Source organism: Abramis brama, assembly GCF_963993115.1.
Source record: "Abramis brama genome assembly, chromosome: 22".
NCBI classification, from domain to species: domain Eukaryota; kingdom Metazoa; phylum Chordata; class Actinopteri; order Cypriniformes; family Leuciscidae; genus Abramis; species Abramis brama.
The window spans coordinates 17,639,335-17,655,252 of NC_139984.1; the positions used below are offsets into that span (position 1 = coordinate 17,639,335).

The window sequence follows — 15,918 nt, forward strand, 5'->3', positions numbered from 1 at the left end:
AGCATGCGCCATTCTTAATAACCACACGTCTGAGACCACTAGAAAATGCTTTTATTTAGCTTTTTAATTAAACAGATTTGTATTAATTCCAAATTATTTAAATGAGCAACGTCATCAGGCAATTTGTTTATTTGATTAGTGATCTATTAAGTGCAGAATCAATATTTTTTAACACTTTTGGTTAATTTTTTTTAAACAATGTTTTGTTTGCTTGTAAGTAGAAAAATATCCAAGAGACCCCATTGTGTGGTTTCCAGATGCCATAATTCTCCTATACTATCTGACGAATAAAGTTCAAGTATTCAGAAAGCATGTAGAATGTTTTGCTCAATAGCTTCTGGTTTAATCAACCATATTCAAATTTTGTAATATGACAGTTAATCAGCCTTTAAAAAAATCCTTCAGATGTCCAGGAAAAACAAACAAAAAACAGGACAGCAATTTGATAGTAAGGTGCCACATGTTGGCAGTTCAGATGTCCTCTATCACAATGAAGTCTTGAAGGTGATGTAGTGCAGGACTGGGACTGCGCTTTCCACAACTTTCCCACACTCTGTCCATTCATCAGAGATGAATAGAAGTGTGCCTTACTGCAGGCAATTAGGCATGTTGTCAAGGGGCTCCATAGAAGCCTCACAGGGGTGTTTATGACACCGTCCCTAATTGAGACGGGCATTTGTTTGCTTGTTTGTCCTACTAAAGAATTAAAGTGTAAAACTATAATTTTCCAAATATATTTGTCATTGTATAATTAAAGAAAACACTATTTTATTTAATAGTTTATGTATTGGCTGGAGTGTGAATTTCAAAATTTCTGTTTCATACCCTTTATATTGGACATTTTTAATCTCTATTATGAGTTATGTTTGATATTTCTCTAAATTGTTCTAAAATAAGGTAGAAATGTATTCCTAGAGTGTGAGATTGTTTTGAGCTAATTTTTTTTTAAATGTAAGTCTTTTATATAAACAGCACGTGCTTTTGTGAGCAATTAATCCTAATGTGAGCAACAGGGCTGCACTTTCTCACACACTGTCCCACCCCTCCACCTGCTCCCCAGAGATGTGCTCATTGTGTTGGAGCAATAAGGGCTTCAGCCGCCATGTGTCAGCCTGAACGCTCCCATTGGCTGCAGACTGTGAGAACCTCCAGCAAACTCCAGACTCACACATTCATATGGAGATTTGGGAGTATAAATGGAGGAGCGAGGAGAGGGAGTTCAGCACAGCTCAGATCTGATCCTAACAGAGAACTGAACACAAGACACACAGCCATGGCTCCTACAATCACTGGATCAATCATCAGCAGAGAACAACTTCCACTCACAAACAAGGTAAACATTCAACATTTCACACCTGACTCTACTAAATCATGTATTCTTATGAAATGTGAACTATATGACTGATGGATGAGTGTTTCTAAATGCACGTTCTTAATGTTTCCTCAGCTGAGAAAGCCAATAGTGGAGAAGATCCGCAGAGAACGGATCAACAGCAGCATTGAGAAGCTCAAGTCTCTTCTGGGTCAAGAGTTCCTAAAGCAACAGCCCGACTCCAGACAGGAGAAAGCTGATATCCTGGAGATGACGCTTGATTTCTTGAGATGCTCCCAGAATCCCTCAGGCTGCTCTACTGCAGCTCATGACGGACACTCCAGATGTGTGCAGGAGGCCGTCAACTTCCTGTCTCAGTGTCCAGTGCAGACTCAGTCCCACAGAAGACTTCTGAAGCACTTCCTGCACATGCAGCCGTCCACAGAGAACAACACTCATCAGCTCCATTCACCAGACGCAAAGAGCAGCAGCAAAGAGGAAACTCTGGCGCTCTGGAGACCCTGGTAGAGCCACAGGACCGTATGATTTATCAGACAGAATTCATAATGCCAGTCTGAGATTTGGCATGGACTGTAATTCTAATGTAGGAATTGATTTCCGCCTCTGCAGATTCTGCAGGATCTTTAATCTGCTTTCAGAGAAAGTTGCTGTTTTATTGAAACTGTGTGACCAGTAATATTTCATCAGAATGTACAGAATCATTTGCTGTGTAAAATGATTATTACATTCGTGAAAAATGAGATTCAAAGTATTTGGTCACAGAAATGTTAAAGTCTGATTCAGACGTTTGAACTCTCGTAGGTCTTTCACCCATATTGGGTTTATTCTCTCTTACATCTAAAGGATGACAACACTGCTTTCATTGACTGAAAGCTTTTGATTTATATTTCTATTGACTGAAATACATCGAATGCTTCTCTTTTTATATGAGAAATATTTCTTCATTTGAAAGATGTAATTGTGTGTTGTAAGCACAAATGATTGTTTTTAATGTTTGCATGTGTTTACATGAATGAGACATTTCCCCTGTAAAGGGCAGTTGAATATTGTCACTGTTAGTGATTGACTTCTACTCTTTACTTTCAAAGTCAAGTTCTTTCCTTCTGTGAAGGTATCTTGCATTGCACATTGCACTGTCTTTGATTACTAATTGAATTTTAAATGTCTGTGACATTGTTAATTTCTTCCGCGTTCAAGGGAAGTACAAACATTCTACCATGAGTTCTTCACAACTGTGAAAAGATGCATGTATCTAATATGTTACTGCTTTATTACTTTAAGGCAGGGGTCACCAATCTCGGTCCTGGAGGGCCGCTGTCCCTGCAGAGTTTAGCTCCAACCAGCTCCAACACACCTGTTTGAAAGTTTCTAGTATGCCTAGTGAGACCTTGATTAGCTGGTTCAGGTGTGTTTAATTGGGGTTGGAGCTAAACTCTGCAGGACAGCGGCCCTCCAGGGCCGAGATTGGTGAACCCTGCTTTAAGGCATGAATGTCCTTCAAAGCTGAAGCAAATGTTCATTGTCAGATTTGCCCGCATGAAAAACAGTAAACATATTGCTTATGACAAAATAAATTGTACAATCAATGTTCTTGTCCAGTGTTCTGTTTAATTTAACTCTATACATCATACATATTTTTAGTGTAGTTAAGTATCTATGAATAGTTTTGTCAAAAATTTTATATTTTGTATCAAATTCTCCAAAAGCTTACTGATCAGTATTTCACTGTTGGCAGTGTTTAAATAACTTTACACTCCTAAACTTCAGCCATAAACCTACGCTTGACCTGAAATCAGCATTTTGGATGTGGAAGAGGATGTGTTGTTAAAATATGATCAAAATCTGAAAACATTTTATTCCATGCAGGTACAGCTCTTACACAAAAAATAGTTTTTGTGTGATAAGTAACCCAACTCCATCACAAATCAATATCCACTGATAAGGAAACAGAAGAAGCGTGTCTCTGAAAGAAGCCCTCACTGATGGGGATGAAGCTGTAATGAGACCTAATTTTTTAGTTTTCCCATTCATACAACTCAACAAAAGTATTTAATTGAGAACAATTCAGCATATGACCATATGAACTTCAAAATCGGGTCCTAAAATTAGGCATATAAAACCTCAGATGAACAACAACACAACATATTACACAGTGTCATTATTTATTTAACAAAACTAGGCCAAAATGGAAAAGCCATGTGTGACAAACTAAGTACACCCTTACTGCTTCCATAGGAATTAAGAGGGTAAGTAGCAGTCGGACGCTGCTGATCAAATGCCTTTGATTAACAGATCATCAGGAAGTGTGACCAACTCTATAAAAGCAGAAGTTTTGGCAGTTTGCTGGTCAGGAGCATTCAGGTGTGTGTTAACACAATGACAAGAAAGACATCAACAGTCTTATAAAAGCAATTGTTGCTGCCATCAATCTGAGAAGGGTTATACAGCCATTTCCAAACAATTTGAAGTCCATCATTTTGAGGAAGATTATTCACAAGTGGAAAAAATTCAAGACAACTGCCAATCTTCCCAGGAGTGGACGTCCCAGCAAATTCACCCCAAGGTCAGACTGTGCACTGCTCAGAGAAATCACACAACACCCAAGAACTTCACTGACTCTACAGGCCTCAATAAACATGTTCAATGTTAAAGTTCATGACAGTACAATTAAAAAAGGACGGGACAAGTATGGCATGTTTGGAAGGGTTGCAAGAGAAAGCTTCTTCTCTCTAAAAAGAACATGGCAGAACAGCTTAGGTTTGCAAAGTTGCATCTGAACTAACCTCAAGACTTCTGGAACAATGTCCTTTGGACAGACGAGACCAAAGTGGAGATGTTTGGCCATAATGCACAGCGCCACATTTGGCGAAAACTGACCTCAGCATATCAGCACAAACACCTCATGCAAACTGTCCATCACACTGGATTTGGGATTTGGGCTTGTTTTGCAGCCCAGGGCATCTTGCAGTCTTTGAGTTGACCATGAACTCCTCTGTATACCAAAGTATTCTAGAGTCAAATGTGAGGCCATCTGTCCGACAGCTAAAGCTTGGCCGAAATTGAGTCATGCAACAGGACAATGATCCCAAGCACACCAGCAAATCTACAGCAGAATGGCTGAAAAAGAAAAGAATCAAGGTGTTGCACTGGGCCAGTCAAAGTCCAGACCTCAACTCAACTGAAATATTTTAGCAGGACCTTAAAAGAGCTGTGCATAAACAGATGCCCACAAACCTCAATGAACTGAAGCAACGTTGTAGAGAAAAGCGGGCCAAAATTCCTCCTGAATGATGCGAGAGAATGATACTGTCATAAACAATTCCTTCAATTTGTTGCTGTTAAAAGTGGCTATATAGACAAGGCAAGGCAAGTTTATTTATATAGCACATTTCATACACAATGGCAATTCAAAGTGCTTTACATAGAAGAAATTAAAATAATAAAAAGAAATAAGAATAATTAAAACAGTTTAGAAAATAAAATAAAATACAGTACAGTACAAACAGTCGGACGAACAGTGGCACAGTGCTCAATCAGTAAATGCATAGCTAAACAGATGTGTTTTGAGTCTGGATTTGAATGTGACTACTGTAGGAGCACATCTGATCTCTTCTGGAAGCTGGTTCCAGCTGCGGCTGGCATAATAGCTAAAAGCGGACTCGCCATGCTTAGAGTGAACCCTTGGTATTTCTAGCTGATATGATCCTAATGATCTGAGTGATCTGTTGGGTTTATATTCAGTGAGCATATCTGCAATGTATTGAGGTCCTAGGCCATTGAATGATTTATATACCAGTAATAATACTTTAAAATCAATCCTAAATTTAACTGGGAGCCAGTGTAAAGACCTGAGGACTGGTGTGATATGTTCATATTTTCTGGTTCTGCTCAGAATCCTGGCGGCAGCGTTCTGTATGAGCTGCAACTGTCTTATGGTCTTTTTGGGAAGGCCAGTGAGGAGTCCATTACAATAATCCACCCTGCTGGTGATGAAAGCATGCACAAGTTTCTCTAAGTCTTGTCTGGAAACAAAGCATCTTATTCTTGCAATATTTTTCAGATGATAGTATGCTGATTTAGTTATTGCTTTGACATGACTACTGAAACTAAGGTCTGACTCTAGTGTCACACCAAGATTCCTGACTTGATGTTTAGTTGTTTGACCCCTAGAGTGAAGGTATGCATTCACCTTGAGAACTTCATCTTTGTTTCCAAACGCAATGACACAGACGCGCTGCGCTAAAACACTACGTGAAATAACTCGAGGCCCAGAGAGAAGGAAATGAATAGTGGAATAAAGTCGTTATTTTTGTTTGTTTTTGCGCACAAAAAGTATTCTCGTCGCTTTATAAATTTAAGATTGAGCCACTGTAGCCACTTGGACTATATTAACGATGTCTTTAATACATTTTCTGGGCCAGCAAGTTATAATGTCTTAGAAGCCTATGGAGAAGTGATCCAGCTCTCAGATTTAATCAAAAATATCTTAATTTGTGTTCCGAAGATGAACGAAGGTCTTACGAGGTTGGAACAACATGAGGGTGAGTAATTACTGACAGAATTTTCATTTTTGGGTGAACTAACACTTTAATTATTTAGCAAGGAAAAACCAAAATCTTTTCAAGTACCCCCAAATGCCCCCAGGTATCGACATACATCTGGTTTATATTGAAAATGGACATCTAAATTACACTAAAAAGATACTCATGGCACAATGGCACGTGCTTTGTCAATAAATGACCCCAATGTCAGACAACAAGCAAAGCTTTAAACGAGGGGTCTCCACTTTCTCACACACACCATCCTCAACACCCACCCCTCCACCTGCTCCCCTGAGATGTGCTCATTGTTTCCTGAGCTATAAGCATGTCATTAAAGCATGTGGCGACCCTCGGCCCCATTGAGCCTTTCGAACGCTCCCATTGGCTGCAGACTGTGAGAACCTCCAGCAAACTCCAGACTCACACATTCATATGGAGATTTTGGAGTATAAATGGAGGAGCGAGGAGAGGGAGTTCAGCACAGCTCAGATCTGATCCTAACAGAGAACTGAACACAAGACACACAGCCATGGCTCCTACAATCACTGGATCAATCATCAGCAGAGAACAACTTCCACTCACAAACAAGGTAAACATTCAACATTTCACACCTGACTCTACTAAATCATGTATTCTTATGAAATGTGAACTATATGACTGATGGATGAATGTTTCTAAATGCACGTTCTTAATGTTTCCTCAGCTGAGAAAGCCAATAGTGGAGAAGATCCGCAGAGAACGGATCAACAGCAGCATTGAGAAGCTCAAGTCTCTTCTGGGTCAAGAGTTCCTAAAGCAACAGCCCGACTCCAGACAGGAGAAAGCTGATATCCTGGAGATGACGCTTGATTTCTTGAGACGCTCCCAGAATCCCTCAGGCTGCTCTACTGCAGCTCATGACGGACACTCCAGATGTGTGCAGGAGGCCGTCAACTTCCTGTCTCAGTGTCCAGTGCAGACTCAGTCCCACAGAAGACTTCTGAAGCACTTCCTGCACATGCAGCCGTCCACAGAGAACAACACTCATCAGCTCCATTCACCAGACGCAAAGAGCAGCAGCAAAGAGGAAACTCTGGCGCTCTGGAGACCCTGGTAGAGCCACAGGACCGTATGATTTATCAGACAGAATTCATAATGCCAGTCTGAGATTTGGCATGGACTGTAATTCTAATGTAGGAATTGATTTCCACCTCTGCAGATTCTGCAGGATCTTTAATCTGCTTTCAGAGAAAGTTGCTGTTTTATTGAAACTGTGTGACCAGTAATATTTCATCAGAATGTACAGAATCATTTGCTGTGTAAAATGATTATTACATTTGTGAAAAATAAGATTCAAAGTATTTGGTCACAGAAATGTTAAAGTCTGATTCAGACGTTTGAACTCTCGTAGGTCTTTCACCCATATTGGGTTTATTCTCTCTTACATCTAAAGGATGACGACACTGCTTTCATTGACTGAAAGCTTTTGATTTATATTTCTATTGACTGAAATACATTGAATGCTTCTCTTGTTATATGAGAAATATTTCTTCATTTGAAAGATGTAATTGTGTGTTGTAAGCACAAATGATTGTTTTTTAATGTTTGCATGTGTTTACATGAATGAGACATTTCCCCTGTAAAGGGCAGTTGAATATTGTCACTGTTAGTGATTGACTTCTATTCTTTATTGAAAGAATCAAGTTCTTTCCTTCTGTGAAGGTATCTTGCATTGCACATTGCACTGTCTTTGATTACTAATTGAATTTTAAATGTCTGTGACATTGTTAATTTCTTCCTCGTTCAAGGGAAGTACAAACATTCTACCATGCGTTTTTCACAATTGTGAAAAGATGCATGTATCTAATATGTTACTGCTTTATTACTTTAAGGCATGAATGTCCTTCAAAGCTGAAGCAAATGTTCATTGTCAGATTTGCCCGCATGAAAAACAGTAAACATATTGCTTATGACAAAATAAATTGTACAATCAATGTTCTTGTCCAGTGTTCTGTTTAATTTAACTCTATACATCATACATATTTTTAGTGTAGTTAAGTATCCATGAATAGTTTTGTCAAAAATTTTATATTTTGTATCAAATTCTCAAAAAGCTTACTGATCAGTATTTCACTGTTGGCAGTGTTTAAATAACTTTACACTCCTAAACTTCAGCCATAAACCTAGGCTTGACCTGAAATCAGCATTTTGGATGTGGAAGAGGATATGTTGTTAAAATATTATCAAAATCTGAAAACATTTTATTCCATGCAGGTACAGCTCTTACACAAAAAATAGTTTTTGTGTGATAAGTAACCCAACTCCATCACAAATCAATATTCACTGATAAGGAAACAGAAGAAGCGTGTCTCTGAAAGAAGCCCTCACTGATGGGGATGAAGCTGTAATGAGACCTCATTTTTTAGTTTTCCCATTCATACAACTCAACAAAAGTATTTCATTGAGAACAATTCAGCATATGACCATATGAACTTCAAAATCGGGTCCTAAAATTAGGCATATAAAACCTCAGATGAACAACAACACGACATATTTGTCATGATAGAATACTGGAAGCAATAGCAGGTAAAATAGAGTTTATTTCGAACAGCAAGAACAAAAGTAATATCACTCAAAAGTCAATGCTGAACGATCTCATGGGGACTGGCGATCCGATGCACGCAGGAAACCGGCAACCGACGCTCTCAGGAAACAGGCAAACAGACGCTCTCAGGAAACAGGCAAACAGACGCTCTCAGGGGAAGACAATCAGGCTCACTCTCGCAGGGACTTCGATGGTCAAGTGCAGAGGTGCTCGGGTGCGGTGAATCCGTGGAATCCTCAGTGCTCGGTGCTCGTGTGCGGTGAAACAGAAAAAACGCGATCCACAGGAAGTTCAGATCCGGAAGAGACGGCACAACACTAACACACAGGACTGCAAACAACGGATGGACACTGGAAAGGAGAGGTGAATGAGTATTTATGGAGAGCGGGAATGGATTGCACCTGAACAGGGAATGAGAGTGATTGATGACAGCTGGAGCACTGAACAATCACGCGAGCGGGACAACGCCCACTCGCGCACACTCACAGACATGTAAACAAACAGTGACACGAGACACAGAGGAAACAGTGCATAAATCAACCGTGACAGTACCCCCTCTCCTAGGAATGCCTCACGGCATTCCCAGACCCCCTTACCTGTCGATTGTAATCATCGATAAGGGAGTGATCCAGGATGTCACGAGCAGGAACCCAACTTCTCTCCTCCGGACCGTAACCTTCCCAATCCACCAAGTACTGGAACCCGCGTCCCCTCCGCCTAGAATCCAGGATGCGACGGACCGAATAGGATGGTTCCCCGTCTACGAGCCGCGGCGGTGGGGGAACCGGGACTGGCGGATTAATACGTGAAAAAAACACGGGCTTTATCTTTGAAACGTGGAAAACCGGATGAATTCTCCTGTACGCCGGAGGAAGGTTGAGGCGGACTGCCACCGGACTAACAATCTTGGTGACAGAAAACGGGCCAATAAATTTGGGAGCTAATTTATTCGAAACGGAGCGGAGAGGAATGTTCTTGGTAGAAAGCCACACTTTGGAACCGACGACGTATACAGGAGGCCTTGACCGGTGGCGATCGGCCTTGGCCTTGGTGCGCTCCCGCACTTGGAGGAGTGTCTCCCGGGCTCTCGTCCAAGTACGGTGACACCTCTGGATGAAGGCGTGGGCGGAGGAGACCGCGACTTCGGATTCCGTACTAGGAAAAACAGGTGGTTGGTACCCTACACTACACTCAAACGGAGACCGGCCCGTGGATGACACTGGCAACGTATTGTGGGCGTACTCCACCATAGAAAGTTGTTGACACCAAGAGGAAGGATTCCTGGAGACCAAACATCGTAGTGTTCTTTCCAGATCCTGGTTGGCTCTCTCAGTTTGACCATTGCTCTGGGGATGGAACCCAGAGGACAGACTGACCGTCGCCCCCAGCAACTTACAAAACTCTCGCCAGAATTTGGACACAAATTGGGGTCCCCTGTCCGAAACCACGTCTGTCGGGAGGCCATGTAACCGAAAGACGTGGTCTACGACTGCCACCGCTGTCTCCTTGGCTGAAGGCAATTTGGGCAAGGGAATAAAGTGGGCCGCCTTCGAGAACCGGTCCACCACGGTTAAAACTACCGTGTTACCCTGGGAGGGTGGGAGGGCGGTTATAAAATCTAGAGCGATGTGGGACCAGGGTCTCGAAGGCACCGACAGCGGTTGAAGTAACCCATCTGGGGGTCGATTGGATGACTTACCAGTGGCACAACTAGAGCAAGCCCAAACAAAACTGTGAACATCACGAGCCATAAGTGGCCACCAGAATCGCTGCTTAACTAAGGAGATAGTACGACTCACCCCTGGATGACAGGCTAGTTTAGAGCAATGACCCCACTGGATAACGTCTGATCGTAATCCCTCCGGCACAAATAAGCGGTTAGGTGGGCACCGGATCGGGGGCGTTACCCCTTCCAAGGCCTTCTTGACCTTCGATTCGACCTCCCATGTGAGCGAAGAGATAATTAGGGTCTCTGGAAAAATGCGCTCGGGAGTAGGTTCGTGTTCGGGACGATCAAAAATACGCGACAAAGAATCGGGTTTGATGTTTTTGGACCCCGGACGATACGAAAGAGTAAAATCGAAACGACCGAAAAAAAGTGCCCACCGGGCCTGCCTGGAGTTCAATCTTTTGGCGGTTCTAATATACTCCAGATTCTTGTGGTCTGTCCAGACGATAAAGGGTACCCCAGATCCCTCCAACCAGTGACGCCATTCCTCCAAAGCTAACTTGACCGCCAACAACTCTCGGTTACCAATGTCATAATTACGTTCGGCAGGAGATAAACGATGTGACAAAAACGCGCAAGGATGCATCTTGTCGTCTGAAGGAGAGCGTTGGGAAAGAACTGCGCCTACCCCCACCTCTGACGCATCGACCTCCACCACAAACTGACGTGAAGTATCAGGGGCGATTAAGATGGGAGCTGAAACAAAGCGGCTCTTTAGTTTGGCAAACGCAGCCTCAGCTGCGTCTGACCACCTGAACGTAGTTTTGGGGGAGGTCAGTGCGGTCAGAGGTGCGGCTAGTTGGCCAAAGTTGCGAATAAACCGCCGATAGAAGTTGGCGAATCCCAGAAACCGCTGCAGGGCCTTGCGGGAATCTGGGATTGGCCACTCTACCACAGCCTTAACTTTGTCAGGATCCATACGCATACCTTCAACCGACACGATGTGTCCCAAAAAAGGAACCGACTGTGCATGGAAAACGCATTTCTCCGCCTTGACAAAAAGCCCATTCTCTAGCAATCGTTGAAGCACTCGTCGAACATGCTGCACATGTTCCTGGAGAGACGAAGAAAAAATCAATATGTCATCCAGGTAAACATATATGAATTGATCGATCATGTCTCGCAACACATCATTGACGAGTGCCTGGAAGACTGCGGGACTATTGGATAAACCAAACGGCATAACCAAATATTCAAAGTGCCCCCTAGGGGTGTTAAAAGCAGTCTTCCATTCATCCCCCTTCCTGATGCGGACCAAATGATAAGCATTACGTAAGTCCAATTTTGTGAAGAGTGACGCTCCCTGCAACCTCTCGAAGGCTGAAGACATCAATGGCAAAGGATAGGTGTTCTTTACCGTGATGTTATTCAACCCTCGGTAGTCAATGCAAGGTCGCAGAGAGCCGTCCTTCTTCCCCACAAAAAAGAACCCCGCCCCCGCTGGAGAAGAGGAAGGCCGAATGAACCCGGTTGCTAGAGAATCAGAAATATATTTCTCCATAGCCTCTCTCTCCGGAACCGAGAGTGAATAAATCTTGCCCTTGGGCGGAGACTTACCTGGCAGTAAATCTATTGCACAGTCATAGGGACGATGCGGAGGGAGAGAAGCAGCCCTTGACTTACTGAACACTTCCCTCAGGTCGTGGTACTCTACGGGCACGTTTGACAAATCCACTGCTTCCTCCTGCAACACAGGGACAGAAACAACAGAACAAGCAGACACTAGACACGAATTATGACACTCAGTGCTCCAAGCCGATATGGTCCTGAGTTTCCAGTCAATACGGGGGTTATGCAAACTTAACCAGGGGTGCCCTAAAACGATGGGTGTGAGGTGGGAGTCCATGATGTAGAATGAAATGGTCTCAGCGTGATTTCCAGATGTGATGAGTGTGAGGCTCTCAGTGACTTGAGAGATGGCTGGTAGTGTTTGTCCATTTAATGCGTTTACAGTGATGGTCTGAGGGAGTGTTCGGAGGGGAATATGAAACTGTAAAGCAAAACTGTAATCCATAAAGTTACCTTCGGCCCCCGAGTCAATAAGTGCCTTGCAGTGGTGATCGTGAGTTGACCATCTCAGTCTTACCGGGAGGATGGTGGAAGTGGATGAGGTCTTTTCTGCGGAGATCCCACCCGACAGTAGCCTCATACTTACTGTCGGGCTGGGCCTTTTACTGGACAACAATGAGCGAAATGTCCTGCGCCACCACAGTATAGACAAAGGCCCTGGGATCTCCGCCTTTCTCTTTCCTCCCGGGAAAGCCGAGCTCGCCCTACCTGCATGGGCTCGGGATCGTGGGGACCGAACGCGTCCATGCCGCTGGACCGCTGGTGTTCCACGCTGCCGCGGACTCTGGTGGGTGACGTTCGTTGGCCGATCCGAGATAGACGAGCGTCCACCCTCAAGGCCAGATCAATAAGCGCGTTTAGTGATGGGGGCAGGTCCAGGGCGTAGATCTCCCTTTGGACGCGTTCGGCCAGCCCATGCAGGAATAAATCCCACTGCGCCTCCTCGTTCCAGCGACACTCGGCTGCCAGGGTCTTGAACTCAATGGAATAGTCCGAGACGGATCGATCTCCCTGGCGTAGCTCTGCCAGCACCCTGGCAGCCTCTCTTCCCGCGACGGCACGATCAAAGACCCTCCTCATTTCCGTCGCGAGCGCCTGGAACGAGGAGCAGCACTGGTCTTGATTTTCCCACACGGCAGTTCCCCAAAGCGCCGCTCTCCCAGTCAGTAGCGTCAATACGAACGCCACTTTCGACTCCTCTCTCTCGAAAGTCTTAGGCTGTAGGGCGAAATGCATGCTGCAACGTGTTAGAAATGGACGACAGAAGTTGGGCTCACCGGAGTATGACTCAGGAGTAGGGAGTCTGGGCTCCGACTGGGAGAGAGGCACAGCTGGTGTGGGGGGAACTGCCAGTGCGTCTGGTGGTGCTGGCGCAGTGGGAGGTTGCAGCTGATGGAATCGCTGGGTGAGCTCGGACACCTGCGAGGCAAGAGCCTGAATTGCTCGTCCTGTCTCCCCCTGGCTGCGTTCCTGTGCATCCATACGGCCGATGCATACTCGAATAAACTCCTCCAATGAGGCTGAAGATCCCCCTGCTGCTTCCATGTGTGGGTCCATCCGTTCTGTCATGATAGAATACTGGAAGCAATAGCAGGTAAAATAGAGTTTATTTCGAACAGCAAGAACAAAAGTAATATCACTCAAAAGTCAATGCTGAACGATCTCATGGGGACTGGCGATCCGATGCACGCAGGAAACCGGCAACCGACGCTCTCAGGAAACAGGCAAACAGACGCTCTCAGGAAACAGGCAAACAGACGCTCTCAGGGGAAGACAATCAGGCTCACTCTCGCAGGGACTTCGATGGTCAAGTGCAGAGGTGCTCGGGTGCGGTGAATCCGTGGAATCCTCAGTGCTCGGTGCTCGTGTGCGGTGAAACAGAAAAAACGCGATCCACAGGAAGTTCAGATCCGGAAGAGACGGCACAACACTAACACACAGGACTGCAAACAACGGATGGACACTGGAAAGGAGAGGTGAATGAGTATTTATGGAGAGCGGGAATGGATTGCACCTGAACAGGGAATGAGAGTGATTGATGACAGCTGGAGCACTGAACAATCACGCGAGCGGGACAACGCCCACTCGCGCACACTCACAGACATGTAAACAAACAGTGACACGAGACACAGAGGAAACAGTGCATAAATCAACCGTGACAATATTACACAGTGTCATTATTTATTTAACAAAACTAGGCCAAAATGGAAAAGCCATGTGTGACAAACTAAGTACACCCTTACTGCTTCCATAGGAATTAAGAGGGTAAGTAGCAGTCGGACGCTGCTAATCAAATGCCTTTGATTAACAGATCATCAGGAAGTGTGACCAACTCTATAAAAGCAGAAGTTTTGGCAGTTTGCTGGTCAGGAGCATTCAGGTGTGTGTTAACACAATGACAAGGAGGAAAGACATCAACAATCTTATAGAAGCAATTGTTGCTGCCATCAATCTGAGAAGGTTATACAGCCGTTTCCAAACAATTTGAAGTCCATCATTCTAAAGGGGAGGAGATTATTCCAAGTGGAAAAAATTCAAGACAACTGCCAATCTTCCCAGGAGTGGACGTCCCAGCAAATTCACCCCAAGGTCAGACTGTGCACTGCTCAGAGAAATCACACAACACCCAAGAACTTCACTGACTCTACAGGCCTCAATAAACATGTTCAATGTTAAAGTTCATGACAGTACAATTAAAAAAGGACGGGACAAGTATGGCATGTTTGGAAGGGTTGCAAGAGAAAGCTTCTTCTCTCTAAAAAGAACATGGCAGAACAGCTTAGGTTTGCAAAGTTGCATCTGAACAAACCTCAAGACTTCTGGAACAATGTCCTTTGGACAGACGAGACCAAAGTGGAGATGTTTGGCCATAATGCACAGCGCCACGTTTGGCGAAAACCGACCTCAGCATATCAGCACAAACACCTCATGCAAACTGTCCATCACACTGGATTTGGGATTTGGGCTTGTTTTGCAGCCCAGGGCATCTTGCAGTCTTTGAGTTGACCATGAACTCCTCTGTATACCAAAGTATTTTAGAGACAAATGTGAGGCCATCTGTCCGACAGCTAAAGCTTGGCCGAAACTGAGTCATGCAACAGGACAATGATCCCAAGCACACCAGCAAATCTACAGCAGAATGGCTGAAAAAGAAAAGAATCAAGGTGTTGCACTGGGCCAGTCAAAGTCCAGACCTCAACTCAACTGAAATATTTTAGCAGGACCTTAAAAGAGCTGTGCATAAACAGATGCCCACAAACCTCAATGAACTGAAGCAACGTTGTAGAGAAAAGCGGGCCAAAATTCCTCCTGAATGATGCGAGAGAATGATACTGTCATAAACAATTCCTTCAATTTGTTGCTGTTAAAAGTGTCTATACAAGCAATTGAATCATGGCCTTTCCATTTTGGCTTTATTATTATTTTTTCAATAAATGACACGGTGTAATATATCATGTGTTGTTCATCTGAGATTGTATTTACAAAATTTTAAAACCTGATAATGACCAGATGGTTTTTATTATGTTCTGATTTGTAAAACCATAAAATTCTAAAGGGTGTCCTTTCTTTTTCACATGACTGTATATAAAACATAGAAAAAGACTGAACTAGATAATGTTTTGTTACATTGAAACTGCCATTTCAAATGATGGTTATCCTATGTAAATTTCAGAGTCATGACTAATGAGAGATGTTTGCAATTCTTGTCATTTGCCTCATAAAAAGCAAAAATTTACAAAAGGTGTTTATCCTAATGTTTACTTTCAAAAATAGGGTCTGTAAGATTTTTTTTTTATGTTTTTGAAAGAAGTCTCTCTGTCACGGGTGGTTGCTGGCAGACAGATGAGGAAGACATACAAAGGTTTTATTTACAACAGATCCAACAGAATGGCAAACGGAGAGCAACACACTTAACATAGATGACACTGAACTGACACAGAACTGAACATATATACAGGTGTTTATGATGGTGACTAATGAGTGCACAGCTGAACGTAATTAGTGTCCGTGACAACAAATAGAAAGTTCTAAAGAACAGCATTTATTTGAAAGAAATGTTTTGTAACAATATAAATGTATTTACTATCTGTTTTGACCAATTTATTGCATCTTTGCTGATTAAGAGTATTAATTCTTTAAAAAAAATTCTTACTGATCACAA

General features: G+C 43.5%; 2 protein-coding genes across 2 annotated transcripts; both read left to right on the forward strand.

Annotated features, from left to right (window-relative positions):
- The first annotated feature begins 1,176 nt into the window (after positions 1 to 1,176).
- LOC311073657 (transcription factor HES-5-like) lies at positions 1,177 to 2,918 on the forward strand. Its single transcript, XM_084099561.1, has 2 exons — positions 1,177 to 1,333; positions 1,448 to 2,918. The coding sequence occupies exons 1-2, from the start codon at positions 1,274 to 1,276 to the stop codon at positions 1,838 to 1,840; spliced, it is 453 nt and encodes a 150-aa protein (XP_083955687.1). The 5' UTR covers positions 1,177 to 1,273; the 3' UTR covers positions 1,841 to 2,918.
- Positions 2,919 to 6,364: 3,446 nt separating this feature from the next.
- On the forward strand, positions 6,365 to 7,839 carry LOC311073737 (transcription factor HES-5-like). The gene is made up of 2 exons (XM_084099676.1): positions 6,365 to 6,463; positions 6,578 to 7,839. The coding sequence occupies exons 1-2, from the start codon at positions 6,404 to 6,406 to the stop codon at positions 6,968 to 6,970; spliced, it is 453 nt and encodes a 150-aa protein (XP_083955802.1). The 5' UTR covers positions 6,365 to 6,403; the 3' UTR covers positions 6,971 to 7,839.
- The last annotated feature ends 8,079 nt before the right edge of the window (positions 7,840 to 15,918 follow it).

Bases quoted from the DNA above. Each gene is read 5' to 3' on its own strand.
- LOC311073657 (XM_084099561.1), top strand. From the start codon at position 1,274: ATGGCTCCTACAATCACTGGATCAATCATCAGCAGAGAACAACTTCCA. The intron at 1,334-1,447 runs GTAAACATTCAA...ATGTTTCCTCAG, and splicing joins AACTTCCACTCACAAACAAG to CTGAGAAAGCCAATAGTGGA.
- LOC311073737 (XM_084099676.1), top strand. From the start codon at position 6,404: ATGGCTCCTACAATCACTGGATCAATCATCAGCAGAGAACAACTTCCA. The intron at 6,464-6,577 runs GTAAACATTCAA...ATGTTTCCTCAG, and splicing joins AACTTCCACTCACAAACAAG to CTGAGAAAGCCAATAGTGGA.